Source organism: Panthera leo, chromosome C2 (assembly GCF_018350215.1).
Source record: "Panthera leo isolate Ple1 chromosome C2, P.leo_Ple1_pat1.1, whole genome shotgun sequence".
In the NCBI taxonomy this organism is placed as follows: domain Eukaryota; kingdom Metazoa; phylum Chordata; class Mammalia; order Carnivora; family Felidae; genus Panthera; species Panthera leo.
The window spans coordinates 98,034,349-98,060,378 of record NC_056687.1 but is presented as its reverse complement, the minus strand read 5'-3'; the positions used below and the strand labels follow the sequence as shown (position 1 = coordinate 98,060,378).

The 26,030-nt window shown below is 39.1% G+C and overlaps 1 protein-coding gene across 1 annotated transcript in view; it reads right to left on the bottom strand.

Moving 5' to 3' along the window:
- WDR49 (WD repeat domain 49) overlaps window positions 1-26,030 on the bottom strand; it is a 139,092-nt gene that overhangs the window by 13,339 nt on the left and 99,723 nt on the right. The window contains exons 15-19 of the mRNA XM_042903330.1: window positions 24,277-24,464; window positions 23,279-23,476; window positions 18,240-18,421; window positions 9,201-9,310; window positions 7,011-7,157 (exon numbers count right to left, since the gene is read on the bottom strand). Coding sequence (XP_042759264.1) covers window positions 7,011-7,157; window positions 9,201-9,310; window positions 18,240-18,421; window positions 23,279-23,476; window positions 24,277-24,464 — 825 coding nt within the window. The remainder of the gene's footprint in view (window positions 1-7,010; window positions 7,158-9,200; window positions 9,311-18,239; window positions 18,422-23,278; window positions 23,477-24,276; window positions 24,465-26,030) is intronic.

Here is a 26,030-nt window from a genome sequence, read left to right as displayed (position 1 = left end):
CCTTTAGACCATTATTGCTTCGAGTCTCCCAAGTTTGATTCCCTTTATAAATGGAAATTCTCCCAAAAGACAACCATAGCCACCAACGCCTTATAACTTCATAGGAGTGATGACTGCAATTTCAAAAGATAGAAAATAACGTAAAGGGCCAGGCGTGGGGGAGAAAGCACAGAAACAGAGGTAAAATGATAATAGGCCAGTTACCAATGGATTGCCCTCAGCTCCAAATCCACTCTTCACTGCTTGCTTTGCGATAATGGACTGGAGCCCTACAAGTATTTCTTTTGCCAGCTGGTGTGATGTTGCTCCCTATCATGAGGGGATGCCAGCAGGACACTGGAGGAGAAGTGGATTTCTCTTACAAGTGGGTGCTCCTGTCACCATACTCCTGCAGGGCACTTTCTCCAGCACTAGACTCCTATAGTATGGACTCCCCCAGTACCAAGCCCCACAGTGGCTTTTCCAGCTCCAGACTCCTATGATGCAGGCATGGCTGACTTCTCCAGAGCCCAGAACCAGCGGCTTTCCTTGTCACCCTTCAGGTAGCTTTGCAGCAGAGTGCCACCCATCTGGCACCACCCGGTGAATGGCTTTCCGTAACACCCCAAGAGGTGAGCAGAGGTCCACCACTGTGACTCCTCCCTGTGAACAGCCTCCCCTGCACTCCTTGGGTGGCTTTGCAGTGATTTCTGAGGTGCAGCACCTCCCCGTGGATGGTTTCCCATGGCCACCCTGGGAGATTTTTGCCATGTCCTACCTGCAACAGCTCTGCCACCTTGCTATCCAGTGACACGAAGAAGCCTTCTCAAACAAGGTCTAGGTATCAGCCCTAGCTTGGATGGGCATCTTCCTTGGTCTATCTCAGGCTTGAGGGGGGAGTGGCTGTTCTTTAGATCTGCTATTCCCAAGTTCTTTAGAGTTCTCTTTACTTCCTACTAGCCAATTTTCTATAATACCCATGATTATATCTACAACCAGAAAAAGAAAATGAACTTAAATATAAAAGGAATGCTGAAACTTGCCTGTACTTGCTTTTCAGCTACCTCTCTGTATTTCTTTCCTACTATAGTCAGTTTCTTGGAAACATATTAGCTTTTTTTGGTTCATGTCCCAGCCACCTCCATCACAACATATTTTGAAAACTGACTCTAAACCATCTTCTCCTCCTGTATTTCCTCTCTCAATAATAGTCTCTCTCTCTCTCTCTCTCGCTCTCGCTCTCTCTCAGACATAGTTATCCAAGCTAGAAATCTGAAAGTCATTCATGTGCTTACCTATCGTCATTGAACCTTTAAGTTCAATCTCCTTAGCATGTCTCAAATTAGTTACTTCCTTTGTAGGATCTCCATGGCTTCAAAATAATAACAGATACCATTTAATGAATGCAGCATATATGCTAGCCATTGTGCTGAAGTTAGCCCACACCACTTCAAAATCAGGTATGATTAGCCCCATTTTATACACGTGAAAACTGAGACTTGGTAGATTGTGTAATTTATCCAGATATAAACAACTAGTGAAAGGCAAACTAAAGATTCAAAAGCAGATAGCTGGCTGCAAACAATAAGCTCCTACTGCTCTAATATGCTGCCTTCAGTCTAACTCCATTATAATGCATCTACTACAGTTTCCAGAAAGCGTTGTAAAATGCGTACCCGGTCGTGTCACTTTCCTGTTTTAAACATTTCAGCAGAAATCTTTTTTTCTGAAGAGGTTTAATAGCTAGTGGTAGGTCATCCTTTTCATTTCACCAGACAGAACAACAAAAACAGGTAAATTACAGAAATAATATTTTCAAAGCTATCAGAGGGTGATGGAAGCAGAGATTATCAAATTAAAATTCCAGAGGCAATAGAATCCCTCTTAGATGGGCTCAAATTGCCAAATATTTTCTTCTCTTTATGGATTTATCACATCTGGGCATCGCTAAGAAACAGGATTGTCAATAGACAAAGAGACGAGTTTGGATGACAATGTGGGTTAAGGTTTGACATATTGGAATCTAGAGAAATTCCACAATAGTCAGTTCCCTATAAGCTATTTTTTAAGTGCTAGGGTGATGGAGACTGTGGATGGGACTAGAGAGGAATGTGTCCTGTAATCTTGCAGTACTTAGGAGACAATATATCAATAAAAGGAGAGGCTTAAAACAGACAGACATTTGAAATCAGAAGTAGACTAAGTCGACTGTAACCAAGCACTGACCAAGCTCAATTTGTAACTGAATCAACATGATGTACCCTTCATGTTCTCTGCCCAATTAAGGAAAGGGTCAACTACCTCTGGGAGAAAAAAACATTAATTTCAGCATCTATAGATATTTTACACATAATTCCCGTCATACAATTTAAAATTATGCAAAATTACTAGACTTGCAAAGAAGAAGGAAAATGTGACCAATAACAAAGAAGAAAAAATAGACATTAGAAGCAGACCCCAAGATCATCCAGATATTGAGGTTAGCAGGCCCAGACTTTAAAATTACTATTATAAATATGTTAAAGAAAAAGAGATAAAGTTTGGACAAAATGGATGAAAATGTGAATAATTTCAATTGAGAAGAACTAAAAAATATATATATGTAAAATCTGAAATTGGGGCCTGATCACATGAGTTTAACAGCAGACTGGTGAAGGACAGGGTTAGTAATGCAAATACAAGTCAATATAAAGTACCCAAAATAAAGCTCAGAGAGGAAAATCAAATGGAAAGAAGAGAAGAATGTAAGAAACATTTATGATGTAAGGAGTGTCTACATGTACAGAAATGCAATCCCAGAAGGACAGGAGAGTGAGAATTGGAAAGAAATTATAATCAAAAAGATAATGGCCGAGAATTGTCCAAACTTGAAGAAAGATTTATTCAAGAGTTCCTATCAACACCAAGCAATATGGTGAGAAAAGCATATTTATATCCATCATGATAAAACTGCTGAAAACTGAGGATAAAGAGAAAAATCTTTAAAGAAGCCAGGTTAAAAAAAAAAAAAAAAGATATTACCCTCAAAGGAGCCACAATCATAATTAAAAAAAATTTTTTTAATGTTTATTTATGTTTCAGACAATGCAAGAAACAGAGTGCAAGCAGCAGAGGGGCAGACAGAGGGAGACACAGAATCTGAAGCGGGCTCCAGGCTCTGAGCTGTCAGCCCAGAGCCCGACACGGGGCTCGAACTCACGAACCGTGAGATCATAACCTGAGCCGAAGTCGGACGCTTAACCGACTGAGCCACTCAGTAGCCCCAGGAGCCACAATCATATTAAAAACTGAATTTTAATCAGGAATTATGGGAGCAAGGAAACAATGAGATGCTATCTTTAAAGAGCTGAACAGAATTTTAACAATCACTGGTATTTAGAGTTTTAAACCCAGTGAAAATATCCTTCTGAAGTCAAAATAAAATAAATGCCTTTTTAAGACACATAAAATGACTCCCCAGCAGACTCACATTATAAGAAATACTGCGGGACATTCTTCAGATGGAAGGAATATGATCTCAGGTGGGAGCCTGCTATCATAAGAGGGATAAAGGACACAGAAAAGAGTATTGCAATCTTCTGAGTAATCACTAAAAGAATAATATGAAGAGATATAAAAACAGAAGAATTAATAGTAGAGAGAAAATGGAATAATTCAAAATATTTGACTGAAACATTCTAATGGGTCCTCGTTTCTGATAAAATAAATGCCAAGGTCTTTAGCACAGCACACTAGGTACTCCAGAATCTGGCCCTATTTACCTATCTAGCCTTAATTCTTGCCATGTTCCTTCTAGAACCATTTGGGACTATGTGTAGCCCCCAGACATTTGGGACTATGTGTAGCTTCCTCAGCAAACCATGTCACTCCCACCACCTTACATTTGCATGTGCTGCTCCTTTGCCAGAAATATCATCCCCTTTTTTCCCCTACCTGACTAATCTAATAGCAACTTGACTTTTAGTATCCAGCTCAACATAATCAAGTTTCTCAAAAAAAAAAAAAAGAACCATCTATGAATCTCCATGTGGTCTCACACTGGCCAGTGCATATTTCTGTCATAGTCCTTGGTATAAAACACAATTATTTGTTTCCTTATCTATTTTGACAACTAGTCTTCAAGATCATTGAAGGCTGGGCCTCTACAGGTTGACTCTGTCTCCAGCCTCTAGCACAGAGGCCAGCACAGAGAAGGCATTCAATATCTACCACAGAAAAGGCTACACACACAAATGAACAAACATTATCTCTGTATCCGCTAGTTGAAGACTCTATAATATTATACAAAGCATGTTACAATCCTCCATCATCCTCAACAACTTTCTTTTAAAAAAAATTTAATGTTTTTATTTATTTTTGAGACAGAGAGAGACAGAGCATGAGCAGGGGAGGGGCAGAGAGAGAGGGAGACACAATCTGAAACAGGCTCCAGGCTCTGAGCTGTCAGCACAGAGCCCGACACGGGGCTCGAACTCACAGACTGTGAGATCATGACCTAAGCTGAAGTCAGATGCCTAACCGACTGAGCCACCTAAGTGCCCCAAGAACTTTATTTCTAAATAGCATACCAGTAGCTTAAACTCAACACCTTCTTTTTTTTTTTAATGTTTATTTATTTTTGAGAGACAGAGAAAGAGACAGAGCATGAGTGGGGGACAGGCAGAGAGAGGAAGACACAGAATCTGAAGCAGGCTTCAATCTCTGAGCTGTCAGCACAGAGCCCGATGCAGGACTCGAACCCACAAACCACGAGATCATCACCTGGGCCCAAGTCATACGCTTAACTGACTAAGCCACCCAGGTACCCCTCAAATTCAACATATTCGAAACTCAACTCTACTCATGTGTGTCAAACTCAACATATCACTATCTGAAGTCACCCAACGCAGTCAACCTAGGATCATGTGGACTTCTGCCCTACTTCATCCCTGATGAATTTCCTTACATTGTTTCCTTCATCTTGACTTGCCCTTCTCCTCCTTCACCCTTTGGACTCCTGCTTCCCCTAAGTCCCAGCTCAGATGTGACCACCTCTCTGCATTCCTTCCTATGCCCCCACAGTTAATCTGGCTTCACCCTGGATGCTTCCACAGAATATGGTGTCACAAGTCATGCATTCTATTGTCCTCAAAGTCTGCATCTGCCTTTCCCTTTAGTTGATGGAACTTAAAAAAAAAATTCACTCAAAGGGAAGGCAAATAAGTGGAAATACTGAAAAGAGAGCAAAGGATGAAAAGCTGAAGAAGAAAATAAAAAAGAGGGATGAAAAGATCTTTTAAAAAAAAACTGTGTGGAAATTACAGGAAAAAAATTTATGTTGTGAAATCCAGGAGAAAAAATTTTCTTTGAAAACTTATTAGAGTATTTTAGGTATGTCCATCCATCCATCTATCCCCCCCCCCACCCCCGCTCCCCACACATACATCCACCTGCCCATAGGAGAATTCTGCCTGCTGCAGAATGTACAAGGTTCCTCACAGGAGCAGGACCTCGCACTGCTGAGGACAGGTGTTTGCTGCGCTCACTGCTGCCCTCTCCCACTTTCTTGTCCCCCAGCATCTGCATACTCTCTGTCTTCTATTTCCCTTGCCTCAATTCTGATCCCTTGCTCCATCTTGGTTTCTTCCCGTGTTCATGTTCTGTGTCTCTACTGTCTTTACACTTTGTCCTGGCTCTGGGGATCTTTTCTTACTGTCTGTTCCTCAGATTCTCATCTGTCTGTGACTCAGAAGGACAAGATAAATGCTCCCCATATTTATTTGTAAAAGATGAATCATCCTGGGGGGAAAAAGGCAGGATGATAGATTGAAAGCTCTGTCAGATGCACAAATGGCTATTTAGAGCCCTAAAGTTTATGGATTCATGGTTTTAAAAGAAATGAGCAGAAGCCATTAGATGACTCTCATGAGACCAAATAAATGATTATAAGTTTAGAAAAGAAAAACTCTGAGTAAAGGCAAAGGAAGCTGATAACAATTAGACTGGAAACCATGGCAATGAGGAATGACAGCTGTCCCTTGCTCACAAGTAGAATTAAAAAAAAAAAAAAATGTTGACCAGCTGCTCTCCTTTTCCATAGGGAACCAAGCAGAGACAAGAAGCTTAAACTTCCTCCAGCGTGGACATAAAAAACAAAACAAAACAACAACAACAACAACAACCTCCTCCCTCCTAAAGGGTGATTATTTCTCAGGGATGATGTTGAACCCTCATCCCAGAAGATTTGAAAAATTTAGAGACCACAGATCTCAGATTGTTTGAGTATAGTTCTGATCATCTGACTGTGACAAGTTGGAAATGTGCACTTTCATTAATTATTTTAAATGAGTTCCCTGCCGGGTCCATATGCTTTCTGAGTGCCTCACTAAGATTCAGGTTGTGCCGGCTGCACTCCCGGAAGGCCCCTCTATGCGGGGAGGATTTCTGCACCGAAACTCTTCTTCAAATCCTTAGGAACTTGGAAGCCTGTAACAGTCTGAAAATCAGAGCCTTCTTTTGCACATCTTGTTTCTGAATCTCCGGAGATTACTCACTTATATTTTCTAAGCTGAGCTTTCTTGTCCTCTCATGATATTAGCCCAACACTGCAGCTGGAAGTCTCGAACACAATGCACTTTAAGTAGCCTCTATTTATAGTGTTCCACATGCCAAGAACAAAACCAGATTGTCAAAGACTCGGTTCGAAAGCGGTCTTAGGATATCTCTTTCTCTGGTATCAGTTTTGAAAATGAAGATTATTTGGGGAAGGGGGTTCTCATCCGTGGCAGACTCAAAATACATATTCATGGCATACTGACTTCAGAAAACTGACAAAATAAAAATACACTTTTTATGTATTCCAGCCTGTTGGCTGCCCTTTTTGAGAGCACAGATCAACGGCTGAGCTATAAATCTTAGCAGTCAAACCACGCTTCCTTTCACTGCAACCTACAAGGCAAACATGTTACTTCCACGCTTTCCTACTTTGTTTTTTGAAGTGATTGAGTTGAATGGGGACAGATGATGGAGGGGTGTGGTGGCTGAGGACTTACTTTCGGAGAGCAGTGGAGGCTCTGGAATTTGGGAACACTCCGCCTTTGGCTCTTCCCTGAAATATTTCTCCGGGTCCCAAAGAAAAGCTAGTTTCGTCACTTCAGGCAGCTCTTTCAGGGTTCCGATGCTTAATGACCTAAATGCACCTTGACGACAGTGGGTTTTAGGGGAGGGCAGGAAAAAAGTAGAGTATCATTAATTCCTCAGCAGGAGCTAGCATATTTCCAAGTTAACTTTTTAAAATGTAACCTTCCTGTTACTCAGCTGGTACAGCTGCAGTGATCAGCGATGCCGGCAAACACAGCTGTTCACGATGAATCCATGGTCCTTGTATTCAAAGGGACCAAAAGGAACTTGAGGCCCCCCTTTCATTTATTTTTTTATTTGGATTCTTTTGCTATGTTCCCTTGAAAGTGTGTATTCTGCCATTTTGGAAGAGCTCCAGTTTCTTTTATCTGCCAGAAAACTGCATCTTTTGCTGGACGGAATCTTGTTTTCACCATTTAACAACGTATCTAAAATTTTGAATGTGCAAGTACTTTTTAATTTCGCTAACATGTAAACCAGAGCTGTGCCATTGTATTTAAGATGCACACAATGAGACGACAGAAAGGAAAGGTCTTTTATTCCTGTGCCTTAAAGCAAAGTCTCGGACAATGGGAAAAGTTTTCGTTTTGCTTCACAGGATAAATGGGAAGTGCTTCGCTTGAGATGTGAATTTATGTTTGTTTGATTGTTAGCACTGCAAAGGTAGGAACTGTGCTTTTGTCATCATGGTGGTTCAGCACCTAAGAAAAGTGAGCTAATACATATTTAGCACTTGCTATGGGACAAGTCATGTGCTATGTCAGCAATTCTCAAATTTTGCCAGGCATCACCATCACCTGGAGAGCTTGTAAAAACATAAGCTGCTAGGGGCTCAGTAGGTTAAGCATCCGACTCTTGATTTCAGCTCAGGTCATGATCTTGCAGTTCGTGGATTCAAGTTCTGCGTCAGTCTCCGTGCTGATCTCTCTATCCCTACCCTGCTCATGTTCTCTCTCTCTCAAAATAAGTAAATAAACTTAAAAAAAATTTTAAAAAACATAAGGTGGTATATATCACTCCCATTTCTGATTTACTAGGGTAGGGGTGGGGCCCCAGAATGTACATTTGTAAGTTCCAGGTGATGCTCATGCTGCTGCACAGGGAACAGACTTTAAGAATCAACATGTTATATCGAACCAAGGGAGACATCTTTACAACCTGTAAAGTATCAGTTCACCCTTCTGACAGATGAGGAAATCGCAGCCCAAGATATTTTAATAACTTGCCTGGAATTTACATAGCTGGTAAATGGCAGACCTTCAACATAAGCACAAATACGTTTCACTCCAAAGGTCACGCTCCAAGGCATAATAGCAATAATAATAAGAGTAACATTAGTAATAAAATTGTATAAGTTTCTATAATATGCCAGGTACTGTTGTATGTATAATATGCTTTATACATATTATCTCATGTAATCCTGACAAAAAGCCTATGGAGTAGATTTGTTTATAAATGTGCATTTAATATTAAATAACAATGTACGTTTTGGCAACAAAACTTCAGTAGAAATTCTAAAATCAACGTATTTATTCTATCAAAGTCTATCCCTTGGACATAAGTTGAAATAAGGTTTATAGTGAGTGAAATAGTTTCATATAGTGGAGCTTTACGAAATTATTCTCATTACACTTCTAAATAATACCCTTCAGTATGATAACAACTCTTGTTTCAATTACTTTTTAAATAATTCTTTTTCTGGTTAGCTCCAACCAAACTAATATTGTTCTGTATAGCTTTGGGCTTCCTGAGGGCAAAAATATATTTTATTCATTTTCATCTCTTAAATACTTAGGGGACAGAATTAGCGTTCTGTGCCAACTCTATTTTGGATACTATAGTGGGCACTTTGTGTGTGTGTGTTTTCTGGCTTAGACCTTACACTTCAGCCATTTGTATGCTGTGCAGCCTGGGACAAGTCACAGTCTCTCTGATGTGTCTGAGCCTCACTTTTCACCTTTGTTAAATAGAGATCACAGGACTTTACCTACCTTTATGAAGAAACACCAGCATTCCTGGCACATAGAGTAGCTGTTTGTTGCATGTATACCAATCTATAAAAATAACAACACTATAAAAATATGTCAACAGTGATTACTTACTGGATGATTTTTGTATAAATTCTCCCTTGTAAAGGTTATGTGTTTTTTTCTTCAAGATATTTCTTTCCTTATATTTTATACCTAAATTTATGACTTCTGATGGTCTGACACTGGAAGAAAATAACACATGATGAAATAAAATATCAACCACAAAGGATGAACAGGTACTTTCAGGCTTTAAATACATACCTTACTTAGACAAAAAAAAAAAAAAAAGAAAAGAAAAAAATCTTTATACTGTGGACCTAAGGGGCGAAATTTGTTAACACTAATCAAGCCATATCTTTGAATAAAATGTTTGCTAGCCAGGTGATGATGTAAAAGGGTAAGAGCTAAGTTAAGGCCAAGAGGCTAGTTAAGCAAAGATTTCCATAGCAACTGGCAGGTCAGAGAAAAAACTATCCAGAAGAAAATTTCACAGAAAAACACACTATTCTTGCCCTGTATACAAATTATATGGGCTAATCAGTGGTATGTGTCAAAAACTTATTCAATGTGAGGCGTGAATCGTCACTTATGATATCCAAAATGCAAAAAAAGTTCAGTAGTTTTGAGGCTTATCATATGAATCTATAGGAAAAGTTTAGATTAACTTGACTGCATGGAAAATTTTTTCTCAGTAAAACAGCGGGAGTGTAATCATTATTTAGCTGTCCCTAATTCCTGCCAGAAAACAGGAAACGGTCTCAAATATAGTTAGCATCCACTGTGTGGACCTTCACCTTGATAGTGACATGTTGCGTTGCCAAAAATCATTATTCTTCTCTTGGAGGCATCAGGTCAGAAAACACACCCATTTTTCGCACAATTACTGCGAGCCCTGCGGCCCGCCCTCTCCCTGCACCTCCTCTCCTTGTGTCTGTTAGCCCTCATGGTTACTGCCCTCCCAGCCCCTAGCTTTTATTCTCAGTTCTGCTGCCTCCTGAGTAGCTGCAGAACCTCGAGATGTTTCCTATACTCTCAGCCTCAATTTCCTGCTCTACACAATGAGATTCTTACTGTGGTTTTAAAGGAGAGGAGATGGATGGCTGTTCAGCGATGTGCCTAATAAATAACAGTATTCAATAACTGTTCACTTCCTTCCTTATCCTCTGCTCTATTTGGCTGGTATTTCCCAAACTCAAGAGTTTAAAATATCAATACAAGTGAAATTAAGTCTATGTATCTCAAAGTTAATATTGTGTGCTCTTTATACAGCTTTACGTAGCGATTTATTGATTGCTTTTTTATACAGAAATAAACTTTTCATTTTAGAGTAATTTTAGATTTACAGAAAAGTTGTGAAGACGGTACGGAGACCTGGTATATCCTTCACCCAATTTCCCTGTTGTTAACATCTTATATTACCATTTATCACAATTAAGAAGTCAATTTGGTACATTACTATGAACTAAACTCAATATTTTATTAGGATTTTCCTACTTTTTTCCTAATGTCCTTTTTCAATCCTAAGAAATCACATTATATTTAGCTTTCTGACTCCTTAGCTTCCTCTGGTCTATGGCAGTTTCCCAGACTTTCCTTGTTTTTCATGACCTTGACAGTTTTGAGGAATACTTGTCAGACTTTTTTGTAGAGTGTCCCTCAATTTGTGTTGCTCTGATGTTTTTCCTATGGTTAGATTGGGGTTATGGGTTGTGGGGAGGAAGACAATGGAGATGAAGTGCTGTCTATTCTCACTACATCTTATCAAGGGTACATGCTATCAAGCTGACATTACTGCTGATGTCAACCTTATCATTGGCCAAGGTTATGTTTGCTAAGCTTCTACCCTATAAAGTTACTTTTCTCTACCTTTTCATATACTACTCTCTGGAAGCAAGTTTCCAAGCACAGCCTATGCTTACGAGGGGGATGACAATGGGATTTAAGCTCTGTTTCCTTGATTGGGTGAAGTATCAACATAAATTATTTGAAAATTATAGATTTTTAAAGGAAATCCTTGGCATCGAAAAGACTAAAGGCAGGTGGCATGTTTTCCCCAAAGTACGCTGTAATAGCTCCCTCAAAATGTGCTGTCCCTCTTGAATAAGAGGGATATTTAGCCACTATCTGGGCTTGGAAATATTATTTAGCCACTATCTGGGCTTGGAAACTGTGAGAGTATCCAGAGACAGTCATTTTCAGTAAGAGAACTTGTAACAATAAGAAGTTGGTGGTGGGCACAGGAAGGGTGGAGAGTGGTGCAGTTACACCTTGTAGTTATCACATCTGGAATATCTTTCCCCCCAGAAAAGTATTACTGTTACAAACTGAGATACAAAATGTTGAGGGAGGCCTAGAAATAAGGAGGTCTATCTTGGCACTAGATAATACCAGACCTTTATTTTCCCCACTCTGAATTCTTTCCCACTTTTAGGCCGTTTGCTTTCTGGCTGTCATCCAGTGATACTAAAATCACTTTGTCTATCTCCACTAAAGAGTTTAATCCACAGAGGGAAAGGGGCCGGCAAAAACTAGGAGAGAATCTCCTGGGACTCACAACAAATTGTACTACTGAATTGACTGCCAAGGAAACATAGCCACAGTGATAAAGCTCTAACCAAAGGGCAGTTCTATGAACCACGAGACAGCAGAATCAACGTCATGTTCAAAGCCCAACATACTGCTTCCTTTCCATAAACATTTGACATTTGGGGGGATGGTTACTATGAAAATGCAAACACAAACTTGGAAAGAGACGAATATTCTCAAAATTCCAATATTCCTACTGGAAGAAGACAAAAATGCAGAATAATGCAATAAAAAGCCTGGATAGAGTTAAAACTTTGCAAAAAAGTCTTACATGGTGATGCCAAAAGGGCGCCTACCAGGGGCTCTGGCAGCCTTGCCATCAATTCTATGAGAAAGGCTCTAACTGATCTCCTGTCTCTTGGTTCAGGGTATGGAAGGAAGGAATGACATGTGACAAGTCCCCAAGAGCCTTACTAGGCATTGAAGGAAAGTGAAAGCAACTAGAGTTGTGGCTTAGCATAGCACGTACTTGATAAAATATTTGATCACTCAACTCAGAATCCAATAACTGTTCCTTATTGACACATGATGCTTCTTGGACAGGCAATATGGAAGGGCGGCTAAGTGCAATGTCTCTAGAGGCAGAATGCCTGCTTGGGGATCTCTGGTTCACCTTTTTACTGATGGGTGGACACTGGGCAGATCACTCAATGTCTTCCTGCCTTCTTTCCTAGTCATGAAATGGGCACTGTAACTGTTACCATGCCAAAGATCACAGTGACAATTAAATGAGTGAAACACATAAAGACAGTAGAACTGTGCCTGGAATATGGTAGGAGCTCCATAAGTACCGACTGTTGTCACTTTAAACAAGAATAGTAAAACATTTTCCACTCAGAGTAGGAGTTCCAGCACCCCTCACGGACAATTCTAATACTCTTGGGAACTATCAAATGATAAGACAAACAATAAGGAGATGTGGCACTTCCAAAAATTATAATTTGGTGTTGTAGTATTTTTATCACTTAAATTTTAAAACTGAGTAGACTTTCATTTGTCATACATGGGAAAGGATAGTTATTGCCACAGATTGTTGGCAAAAGTAGACTGTCAACCCTCCAAGTGTTTTATGTCATATAAGGCCTAATTTCAAATGAGCTTTAAAAGTTTTGTATATCTTGTCTTATAGCTGTCCATAAATTTTCTAATTTAATTTCTCACATAAGATCAATTGGCAGGATAATTAGGTAATCAACAGCATATAAATAATATTAAATATCAATTCTCTCTTAACCATAGGAAGGAATTTAGAACATCATTATATTTTCTCAAGTCTAAGAAACATCAATTTCAAGTGTGCCTTCTGTCTCATAGAAATTTACGGAGAAATTAATGGAAATTTGTTTCATTTCCCATCTGATTCTTTTATCCTGGTTTCTGATAATTAACCCTTTCCCCATAAGTAACTTTTTTAATGGGAGCCAGTGAAATGTGTCAAATAGTAGAAGGCAGACTTCCTTTTTGTTGCCCTAGAGTAAGAATGAAGATCAAGGAGAGAGAGAGTTTTTTACAAATTAATAGATTTGACTTAACATTAGAATCATTCTATAATAAAGAGTGGTTCAAAAACAGAGAAGGCCAGGGGTGCCTGGATGGCTCAGTCAGTTAAGCATCTGGCTCTTGGATTTGGCTCAGGTCATATCTCAGTTTTGTGGATTTGAGCCCCGTATCGGGCTCTGTGGATTCTGTCTCCCTCTCTCTCTGTGTACCCCTCCCCCATTTACTGTCTCTCTCAAAATAAATAACCTTAAAAAAACTTTATTTTTTTAAATACAATTTATTGTCAAATTGGTTTCCATACAACACTCAGTGCTCATCCCAACAAGTGCCCTCCTCCCTGCCCATTACCCACTTTCCCCTCTCCCCCACCCCCATCTACCCTTGATTTGTTCTCAGTCCTTAAGAGTCTCTTATGATTTGCCTCCCTCCCTCTCTGTAACTTTTTCCCCCCCTTTCCTTCCCCCATGGTCTTCTGTAAAGTTTCTCAAGATCCACATATGAGTGAAAACATATGATATCTGTCCTTCTCTGACTGACTTATTTCACTTAGCATAGTACCCTCCAGTTCCATCACGTTGCTGCAAATGGCCAGCTTTCATTCTTTCTCATTGCCAGGTAGTATTCCATTATGTATATAAACCACAACTTCTTTACCCATTCATCAGTTGATGGACATTTGGGCTCTTTCCATAATTTGGCTATTGTTGAAAGTGCTGCTATAAACATTGGGGTACAAGTGCCCCTATACATCAGCACTCCTGTATCCTTTGGGTAGATCCCTAGCAGTGTTATTGCTGGGTCATAGGGTAGTTCTATTTTTAATTTTTTTTGAGGAATCTCCATACTGTTTTCCACAGTGGCTGCCCCAGTTTGCATTCCTACCAACAGTGCAAGAGGGTTCCCATTTCTCCATATCCTCGCCAGCATCTATAGTCTCCTGATTTGTTCCTTTTAGCTACTCTGACCAGCATGAGGCAATATCTCAAAAAAAAAAAAAAACTTTAAAAAAACAGAGAAGGCCATCTTTAAGATGGTGAGTGCATCCCACAGAAATTATTCAGAAAGAGTCTAGGATATGCTTCTCTTAAGGATGTGTTAGGAATCAGTCTAGTGGATGTCTAATACCTCTTACAAACTCATTATTAAATTATTAAAGGTTAATAGACATGTGGGGAAAAACGTTCACTCTCACAAATAATCAAAACATTCAATTTAAGCCAATGATGAGATCTCATGGCAACAGGTTTAAGACAATGACCACACGCAGTGTTGGTTCACAGGCGGCAGTTACTATACACCGTCTACACTGCTCCTGGAGGAACCCACATGGCTCAGAACAGCCATTTAGCAAGAGGACCCAAAGCCCTTTGCAACTTTGGTCTCAGCAACTTCACTTCAAAGAATTTATTCTAATGATGAATTCAGTTGGGTATTCTAACACGTATGCATCAAAGCGTTTGAAGAAATGTTTCCCTGGTTAAAGTTTGTTAACAATCTAAGTGTTCGAAAAAAAAAAAAAAAGAAAATGGTTACAAAACTAGATAATAAGTTCCTAGGGAGTCATTGCAAATGTTGATGTCTGTGGACGCTCCTATTAATTCATACAGAAATGTAATCACTGTGGATTTTTTTTTTATTATTTAAAACAACTTTTTTAAAATGTTTATTCCTATTTGAGAGAGAGCATGAACAGGGGAGGGGCAGAGACAGCAGAGAGACAGAATCCGAAGCAGGCTCCAGGCTCCACACTGTCAGCACAGAGCCTGATGTGGGGCTCGAACTCATGAGCCATGAGCTCATGACCTGAGCCGAAGTTCGATGCTCAACCAACTGACCCACCCCAGGGCCCCTTCACTGTGGATTTTTTGAATGATAAAGCAGGTTATAAGCTAGGTATGCTAGTCTCCAGTTTCATAAAATGTGCCTTTATTTATTTGTTTACATGCCTGGAGCTAGAAATGCCTAAGTGCCAGCAACAGTTTTGTTACAGGTAATTTTTTATCTTTTTCCTTGGTGCTTATTTGTACATCCAAAATTTCTCCTAAAGGACATGCATTATTTTTGTAATAAAGAAATATTCTAAAGTCATATTGTCTGAATTCTTCATTTTGTCTATAACTTTTCTAGGTAAGAATATTCTGTGTGGGTACAGAAACCAAACATGCGTTAATTAAGAAAAAATGCATGTCTGCTGTGGTTTTTGTTCCCTATTTTATCCTTTCATTTCTTTCTTTCTTTCTTTCTTTCTTTCTTTCTTTCTTTCTTTCTTTCTTTTCTGAATCTAAGGAAAGAAAAATTCCATTTCTCTGCATTAACTGTTAACATTAGGAATTTCTATTAGTCTCTTAAATTCTATATTCATCTTTATCTCCCCAGGACTTAAATTGAAAATGACATTTTACCACCTACCTACTTCTCACACATAATATTATACAATACCTTAAGTGTTATGGAAATCTGTTATTTATGCATAAACCAGAAGATAATATATGCTAAGATTTTTCTCCTGGAGACAGGATCTTAAGAGTTAAGCTGAGAATGTAGCTTTAAAGCATCTGATGTTTCCCTTTATTTTTCCTGCTTCTCCCATTTTCTATTGGCTTTTCCTTTTCGCATCTCCATTTTTCTTACCGTTTCCCCTCCATCTGAACATACCCCACCTGCCTACGGACTCACTGGATGTGCTCTTTCTCTCCTTAGTTCTCGTAAATTCTCTCACATATTTAAAAAAAAATAGTTTTGCATATGGATAAGAACTGGCATGATTCCCTCCTTGCATTTACTAATCTTTTGAGGAATGAAGACATTTTCCAGTTGCCAATTACATTGCACTTGTATGTTTTCCATGGAGGATCCCTGGTTGCGCTCTTGGGAGAAGGGAAGGACACCTGCCAATTCTGAGGATATGTTTTTAGCCCTTTTCTTTCAATTAGTTCAAGAGCTCCAAAATGACTTTATTCTGTACTATCTCCTTACAATAAAGTCTTAAACTTGTTTGAATCAAGTCATCTGACTTAGAGCAGAAATTTTAAAAATTACGGGTATTTTTTACATACTGTCATTTGAAAAGATGAAGTAGAATAGAGGTAGCTCTGCTTTTTACTGCTGACAACTTCTAAGGAAAACTTGAATTAAGGAAAAAAGAAGAATTGAGTGTGTCAATAGGAATGGAAAATCCGAATATTAGCTGAAATACTCTTAAAAAAGAATGTGTTCTAACAGTTGCCTTCACTCTGCTAGGAGTGTGACAGGAAGAGAAACAATGATCTATCTGTGTTACCCTGGGGTAACTTTATTTCCTTATCTGTAAAATTGTGTTGGGTGGCTGGGTGAGGGCATTTTTATCGTGTCTAAAATCTTTCTATTTCCAGCATTCTATTATTGTACAGGATTGGTCATGCTATATTTCTAAATTGAAAAGATCCTTCTGCCTGAAAGTAAAATGCCACTTGACATTTCAGCAAACCATAATTCAAGGAAATGGAAGAACAAATACCAAAGTGTAATTTAGTGTAACAGGATGTTTAAGGGGATTTTTTCCCCCTTCTCTCTCCCTGTCCACCGCGGTCCAAAAAGTCTGAAAGCAAAATAATTAATTAGTTAAGAGGCAAAAAGTATTCTCATCTTCCAGAGTGAGGTGATAGATTCCTGGGGCAGAACCAGGAGATAGCTCTGAAACCAACCTGCTGATACCCAGGCCAGCCACCACTCTAGGATATAAATAGACCAAAGATGCCGTAAAGAGAGGAGCTGCACTGAGTCCAGCTCCCCTGGGGCAGGAGGGAAGCTTCCCCTTCAGTTCCAATTTAGCCTCCCATGGACCAGTCAAAAAGTCTAGTGTATGCCCTCTGGGGTAACCATTAGAGAGATGGAATGGATCAGTGGCTCATTAATACCTGCAAAGTCTACAGGCAAAAAGCTGCGGCTGAAGCAACCCATGTGAACAAGGAAAGAAGGGGCAGCCGGGGAGCCGTGGGTGTGGCAACAAGGTGTGAGCTTCCTATGGGCCAAGCTCAAGTTGACTAGGGAGAAGTGGGGCAAGTGGGGAGGCCTGCCATTGTGAGAGACTGTAACAGAAAAACACTGGATATGTATTACCGAAAGTAACCCCAGTTAGTGGGGCTAGGCCATAAGAGATTGGCCAGAGAACGCGCTGATTTGGAAATAGGCAATGCAGAGGTACCTGAGAATAGTCGTTAAAGAACCTCCCACCCAAACTCTTTAATGCAAACTATGTACTTTACTAATCATAAAGTATCAATATTGGTGCCTAAGTTGTAACAGATAAACCACACTAATGTGGGCTGGGAGTAGAGAATGTACTCTCTATACTTTCTGTGCAGTTTTTTTATAAACCCCCCAAAGGTAATATGCACATGGTAAAAATTTTGCTTTCATCTGTATCAAAGAAAATACAATGAATAAAATCAGCCTTTCGAAAACAACAGTTTTTGAATCTGAAAGATGGAATTATGAGGGCATGGGTTAGCAACAGTGTAGGAGACAAAAGAAATCAGTAAAACTCCCTGGCATTAGAGAGTAAGAGGAATGTGTAAGAATGGGATCTAGCAGAGCGGGGTGAAGAGAAGAAAAGGCTGAACAAATGAAGAAAAGGCAAGAGTTAAAAGGAGAGTCATATCTAAGACTCAAAAGTAAGCTCTTCGAACCTCTGTCATATAAACCCCTGTACATGTTACCAAAACCAGAAGCAAATCTGACATACATTTTGAGATAGATACGTACATACATACACACATACAGTGTATCATTTTTGGGGAAAAGGGCTAATTTCCACAATTAGATTGATGATGGAGCAGAAACAGAAGACTAGAAGATCCTGAATAGAAATGGAGACAAGAAATCAAACCAGCTATAATCCTGAAAATATAAATTCTCCCCCCACCACACACATCCTTGAAGCAGTCATTGGATATTCCATGTAGAACAGAAGGAAGTTTGGGTCAATCTTACTTAGGTCTTATCTAGACTCCAGTTGGCATCCAGGTGACACTTAAAATTACTTACTTGTATGTGGAGCCATCTTTGTTTTTCTTGTCAAGTAGAGAACATTCTGGTAGGTCTAAACATGATTCCTCCTTAGAAAGTAAAGGAATTTCTCTTATGCTTTCTTCTTGACTCTCACTTTTCATTACATTAGTATCCCTTTTAGGAAGGGAAAAACTGTTTTCAATTTGCCAGTGCTTTTCCTGAAAAAACAGACCATTATTTTATTTTTATGACATTTATTTTTCTTGAACATTTATGTGCTACACTTATTAACTGAAGTCCTGGGTACACACAAAAAAAATTAATGAAGCGTGGTTTTTCAAAGTCATTACAGTTTTATAAGGGAGATGAGGCATATATATGTAACTTTATTTTTTAAATTTATTTATTTAAATTCAAGCTAGTTAACATACAATGTAGTATTGGTTTCAGGAGTAGAACCCAGTGATTCATCTCCTGCATATAATACCCAGTGCTCATCCCAACAAGTGCCCTCCTTAATGCCCGTCACCCAGTTAGCCCATCCCCCAACCCAATACCTCTCCAACAACCCTCAGTTTGTTCTCTGTTTTAAGTCTCTTATGGTTTGCCTTCCTCTCTGTTTTTATCTTATTTTTCCTTCCCTTCTCCTATGTTCATGTTTTATTTCTTAAATTCCACATATGAGTGAAATCATATGATATTTGTTACACGTAACCTTAATAAATGTAGACAGGACTAAGTTGTAAGAAACAAACATTCTCTGAAAAGATAATGAACTACAAAAAAACTGACATTCCCACTTTACATTATTGAATAGCAAGATGTATGCTTACCAAAAAGAAAAACAAAACTTTTACCAAAAAATTACCAGTTAATTTTTCATACAACTGCTTTCTTTGCATCTTCCTAAAAATATCTCAAAAACCAATCAAATTATTGAGCATTTCCTTCCAGAAAATATGTTACATGCTAGTTTTCACGAAATTTGGCTATAAGTCTTAATACGTTTCCACCTAGCAGAAGCTCTCATTGACATTCTATTTTATATTTGAAAAACAGAATCAATTTCCTTGTCTTGTGTCAATTCCTATTATATACACGGGAATGCATGATATGTGTGATATGAGGGAATTAGGCATCCCCAGGATATCTGTGTGGCCTATAAACTGATAACTTGTCAGCAGATATTGCATAGTAAAATGGCTACAGGGGCCGGGAAGATAATGCCAATGAATGAATCAAGCCTCATATAAGGTGATAAGTAGCAAATGAAGTTCAGCCCCAGTGCTCATCATCAATGGGAAAAGTGGGACGACAGTGAATTAGAGAGAACCCATTTTAGAGTTACTCTCAGGGACTGACATGTTCTTTTTCAAGAGAAGCAAGAAATCTGGATCTGGTATGAAATCTTTAATTGTTTAAATATGAGCAACCAAGTTGGGCATCCGGGGGCCTCAGTTGGTTAAGCATCCGACTCTTAATTGCAGCTCAGGTCATGATCTCACAAGTTTATGAAATCGAGCCCCATGCTTGGGATTCTGTCCTTCACTCTCTCTCTCTGCCCCTCCCCCATTCATGTACATTCCCTCTCTCTCTCAAAATAAATAAACTTAAAAAAATGAGCAATGGGGCGCCTGGGTGGCTCAGTCGGTTGAGTGTCCGACTTTAGCTCAGGTCACGATCTCGCGCGGTAGGTGGGTTCGAGCCCCACGTCGGGCTCTGGGCTGATGGCTCGGAGCCTGGAACCTGCTTCCGATTCTGTGTCTCCCTCTCTCTCTGCCCCTCCCCTGTTCATGCTCTGTCTCTCTCTGTCTCAAAAATAAATAAACATTAAAAAAAAAAAAATGAGCAACGAAGTCAAATTTTAAACACTGGGTGAATAGGCACAACCGAAATCACCGGCCCCCACAGGACCAGGAGGAGAGGTGCCAATGAGCACATTCTGCCCAATACCACGGCTGTTAGTGTGCAAAGAGGGGCACCAAAGTCATGCATGTGATACCTAATTTCTTTCGATAATACAATCATCTGACAGTCACCTGGGACAAGTGTATCTCCACAAAAACGTCATCCCCACCCCATTTTCCAGTGCTAGAAATAGACATACCACACCTTTACTTTCCAAAATCGAACTTGAAAACCAACCACGGATCCATAGGTACGTTATAAAAGTTATTTACACTTCTGAAAATAATAACTTCATCCATGATATATATTCAATCACCTGGCACTAAATTTTAAATATTTTAATCAGACTGTATGTGACTGGAAAATTAAGTCTTAATGCGGGAAATTAAAGTACATTGTTGTTTTTGTTCCTATTTTTAGAACTGCTAGGCCAGAATTAATTAAACTGAAACACAAATGTAACATTCAAATGTAAGGCAAAAGTCATGACACTGTACACATCAAGTTTGTTTAGCAAAAACTGTTCTAATCATAGTATGTTGACTAATTGGGTCTCTTCTCCTTCTTATCTATGCATTACCATCTGCCTTCCATATCCTTCTGTTCTTTCTCCAAAAGAGTGCCTCTTCTTACACACCATGAGAAAGACATTCAAAACTGCTATTTTCCAGTGTCAACTAATTTATTGTCTTCCCTCCCCCACTCCTCTCTTTTCTTCTCACCCTACCCTTTCCCCTTGGGACTAGCGGCACCTATATTCAAGACAGCTTGATCAAAGTGAGCTCTCAAGGGAAAACAAAACAAAATAAAACACAAAAACAACAATGACAAAAAAAAAAAAAAAAAAAAAAACCCTCAAGCAGAAGAGACCAAGAAATCCAGCTGTCCCCAAGTCTGCCAGCCTTTACTTTCTAGGACTATCCCAGCACTGGTGGCTCTTTTTCCTGTCTTGAACATAAGGAAAATACCGAACTATTTTTACACGGGCTTTTTGAGGCTAAAATCCTTCAAAATACAAAGACTTTATAAAACAGCTAAGGACAAAAATCAAAGGCATAAAAGTGAACAATTTTACTAGCACATGCTTCTTCACCAAAATAAAATTTAGCCACAGATTCTGTTTGGTGGGCACAATATGGCACCCACACCTAGAATGGGGCTATTTCTTGCTTCAGCCCCATCTAAAGAAATCACACTCCAGGTACCAGCCACTTGATGAGGCTTTGTTTCTTTACCTGTTGTTCTAACCTCTACCTCATCTCTCCGGAGCCCATGAGGCATGGCATACAGCAATTCAGCACTGCATTAACTTCCTCACTTACAGAAGCATCTTTCCAACTCATTTTGTGCTCAGAATGCCAGCTGTGCTCCTCTGTCTCACTTACCACACACCTACACACATACCCATTTGAGTTCCCACTCAGATGCTCTTTTTCCTGACTGGGGAAAGTCTAGCACTTGCCTTGGGTACAGGGCAGAAGACACTATACAGCTCTTGAGTGTTACCTTGGGGCTCCCATATTACCCAGCCAAATATGGGCCCACCATCCCAGATTATTTTCTGATTTACCATCACCCTTTGTGTCCCATAGAGTTGGATAAAATTCTTTTGGGACAGGTTGACATCATCAAACTGATTCAAAAACAGAGCAACAACATATTTTGTCTTCCAGCATGAAGATAGTTGCTGTGTTCTCATGGCATGAGTGGCAATGGGGGCTGCAGGATAGAACCCAGCCAGTGAGCCAGACAGAAATAAAGGTTTCAGCCTGACCTCACATCACCATGCTTCAATAGTACTGGTTGAACAGGTCTGGGGCGCCTGGGCAGCTCAGTTGGTTGAGCGTCTGACTTCAGCTCAGGTCATGATCTCACGGTCTGTGAGTTTGAGCCTTGCGTTGGGCTCTGTGCTGACAGCTCAGAGCCTGGAGCCTGCTTTGGAGTCTGTGTGTGTGTCTCTCTCTCTCTGCCCCTCCCCCACTCATGCTCTGTCTCTCTCTGTCTCTCTCTCTCTCTGTCAAAAATAAATAAACATTTAAAAAAATTAAAAAAAAAAAAAACAGGTCTGTAATTTTGTACCCCAAATCACAAAGAAAACAGGAACAGAGTTCCCATGAAAATAAATGGAAAAGATAAAAGAAATGTGAGACAATTAATATTTCCTTTCTACCATCCCCCCAACTTCCATTTCTCTTAATAGGCAGGTATACATGAGAACTTAGTTTCATAGGAGGAAGAGGTTAAAACCATGAGCTCTGAAATGAGCCAGCTTGAGTTAAAAGCCAAACTCTACTACTTATTAGCCTCTGTGAGCTCAGGAGATTTATTGAAACTCTGTACCTGTTTTCCCATTTGTAAAATGGGAATCATGAGAGCTCCTCCCTCACTGGATGAGCAATTATAATTACATGAGATAATTCATGGGAGACCTAGAACAAGACCTCACTCACATAGGAAAAACTCAGCAAATGTTAGCTATTGTTATTTTGACAGGAGTAAATCAGACATAGAATAGGAAGGTTTGTTTTTTTCTAAAATTTTCCATATTTCATTATTACCTTGATTTTTTTTTTTTAATTTTTTTTTTCAATGTTTTTTATTTATTTTTTTTGGGACAGAGAGAGACAGAGCATGAACGGGGGAGGGGCAGAGAGAGAGGGAGACACAGAATCGGAAACAGGCTCGGAGCCATCAGCCCAGAGCCCAACGCGGGGCTCGAACTCACGGACCGCGAGATCGTGACCTGGCTGAAGTCGGACGCTTAACCGACTGCGCCACCCAGGCGCCCCGACCTTGATTATTAATTGACATTGTCCTCTATCTGTTTAAGAACAACATGGTAATTTTTTCTACATTGTATTTTTACTAAGCATTGAAATGGAAGAACTTCATTTATTTTAGAGGAGAAACTTCTCAGCAATCCTGGAACATTTTGAGCTGTATACAGCCACCATCTTTCCATGTCTCCAGAGTCTTCCACTTGATGGAACTGTCATGGTTACTGGTAAACAGGACAAGAGACGCCTGGAGCTACAGCTCTAGAAATGGAAGTCAGTTCTTTCATGGCTAATGAATATTAACAGCCGATGAGATTCAAATAGAAATCAGCCCAACTTCATACTACATGTCATGTAAATACTAGAATAACAAAGAAGCAATATTTCTACCTGACCAAAGATCCAGACAGGAGCACCGAAGACGTCAGTCACACAAATGCTGCAGTCTGCAGAGGAGGAGATAATCAGTAGGCGGCCGCCCGGCTTACACATCTCTAAGGAACTTATCCGGGCTTCATGAGGTCGGAATGATCTTATCAGAGTTGGGGCCTGTGTGATTTTGCTCTTACTGGAATTAAGACAGTACTCCTGAATAAAAAGAAATGCCAGCATTCTAAAAAGTCCAAATATTAAATTCTTCCAGTGACATAACACTTTTTTTCTTAAAACATCTGATACGGAAATGAAAAAAAAGGACATTTGGGAATAATAATCTATTCTCCAAATGCAAAAGAATAGTTCATGATAACAGAGTTCAGAAAAATGGTATTAAGTTTCAAAAAAATAAGTTTCTAACCGATTTGCGTAACTCGAGACGTTGAAAGAGAGGAAGAGGGGGAGGGGAAGAATGACAAGAAGAAAAAGTGAACAGGGAAGTCAGTTATTTGATAGAGATGAACTTTATCATGTGTATATAGATGTGTATTGTACAATTGTACAATTTTATGCGATTGTACGATTTTATAATGTTATTAGAAAATTGAGCAGTTTATCAGTGACAGAAAACTCCCAAACCAATTCAAGAGGACAATAATGTTGGATGAAGGGCCAGTACTCTTTCTAAATGAGGTTTACAATCTCATTTCAAATAAGGTACATCCTAATTATTTATGCTCAAACAATGCTGCAGTACCTGACAATACCGCGTTTCTGAATTCGGTGACTGACTTGACTACATATTAGCAGAAGATTTTCAATATTGAGAAAAACCTAGTTTTCTCCAAACATCATGGAAGAAATTTCTCTGCTTAAAGCATGTAAATGTTTCCATTAAAATACTCAGGCTGATCATGTCTTCCCTTACCCAGGACACAGACAAAACCGAACTCATAGTTGTCTGCTGTCAAAGGCAATCGAAAATAATAAGCATGAGAATTCTTTCAATTTACTTCTATATTCCAGATTTTCAACTGTCCGTCCAGATCTCCTGTGGCAAGGTATTGGTTTGACTTATCAGTAGACATTATAATGGATCCAACTCCACCATGAGCCAAAAATTCAGCCAGAAGTTGCTTCTTAAATGTGTCCCAGAACCTGACATAGCCAGAACCTCCACATGAGACCAGGTTAGCTCCTCCTAACATATAAGAGAACACCTAATTAGGAAAATGTGACAACAAACACCAGAGAAAAAATATCTTCAGTGGCTCACCCTGTGGGAAGCATAAGGATGTTGGAGAGGTAGGCAGTCCTGATACCAATTTCCAGCACTTTCACTCTCTCAAATATAAAATGGACATAATCCTATGGTACCCTTACTGGTTTGGGTGGAGTATTAAATGAGATAGGAAAGGCAAGATGATCCATTACATTTAGTTCCTTTTCCTCCATTCATTATTTCGATAAAACTGGGTTTTTAAAGCTAGATAGACTTAATTTGTTACTCCAAATAAATTTACAAAGACGTTATAATACTCCAGTTACATAAACTTATCTTTCTTAATAACCCAGTGGACACACACACCAAACAAGGAAAATTCCTCCTGCACAGAGCTGGATGCATATATTTAGTTAGAGCAGCATAGTTATTAATTACTCTATGTGGCATCATGCTTAGGATTCTATTTATGAGCTTGTTTTTAATTTTTCATCAAGAATTCATTGAAACCCCTTATGGAATACTCTTTTGGTTCATAGGCCTAGAACTAACCTTTTCATTTTCTATTTTCATATGCCTTGTAGAAGCACTCTACCTAAATTATTCTTCTGTGGCAAAGTTCCTATTATTATTTGATAAATCTGTAGATGACTTTCAATTTACTTCACAAATGTACTGCCGATTAACAATCATATCTGTTTAAGGTAGAAATAATGGCATGTAGCCGCTTCAGTGGAAACAATTTGGGAATACTGATAACATTAAGAAGAATTAGTGTTGAGGAAATGAGAGCAATTTCAGGATAATAGTTCATTTTGTGACTATAAGTGAGTTCTAGAAAATAGAGAGTGTTAGAATCTAACCATTTCAAAGTCTATCCTGAATACTCCGCCAGGTTTCTAAAATTCTATAAGGATATACCTTTATTGATTTTTTTAATGGTGCAAATTTTTATATGAAAATCGTGCAGATTTTCTAGTTGCAAACTGAATATGGGAAAATAAATATGGAAAACACAGCTCAGATATGTTCAGTTTTTCAAACATATAATATCTATATGTCTAGATACCTAACATTATTAAATGTATTTGCCTAATATTAAGAAAAAAGATAAATTTTAGATAAAAGGTAAAAAGGATGCATTATTCTCAAAAGCAGATTTTTATTTGGGGAAGATGCAGGCTGTGTCAACACTATGCTAACATAGCCACTGAAAACAAGGTGGAAATTAAGCAAATGGTTATTTCATTTACATAATATCAAACAATTACAGTAAGTGATATGATGGCAACCGTCTTAGCATACAGCTCAGCAACAGCTCTATCCTAAGCACTCCTGGAATCTATCCTAAAAATCAGGACTCTGACTTATTCTGGAAAGTAGGCCTAACTGGTAATGATACCCAAAGCATTACCAAAAAAACAAACAAACAAACAAACAAAATTAAGAAAAAAGCAAGCAGCTCTCTTGACCTAGGATCAGCAGTTATTTCAAATTCTGCTATCGCCCTAATCTCCAAGATTCCTACTATTTTCTCCTAGCCCA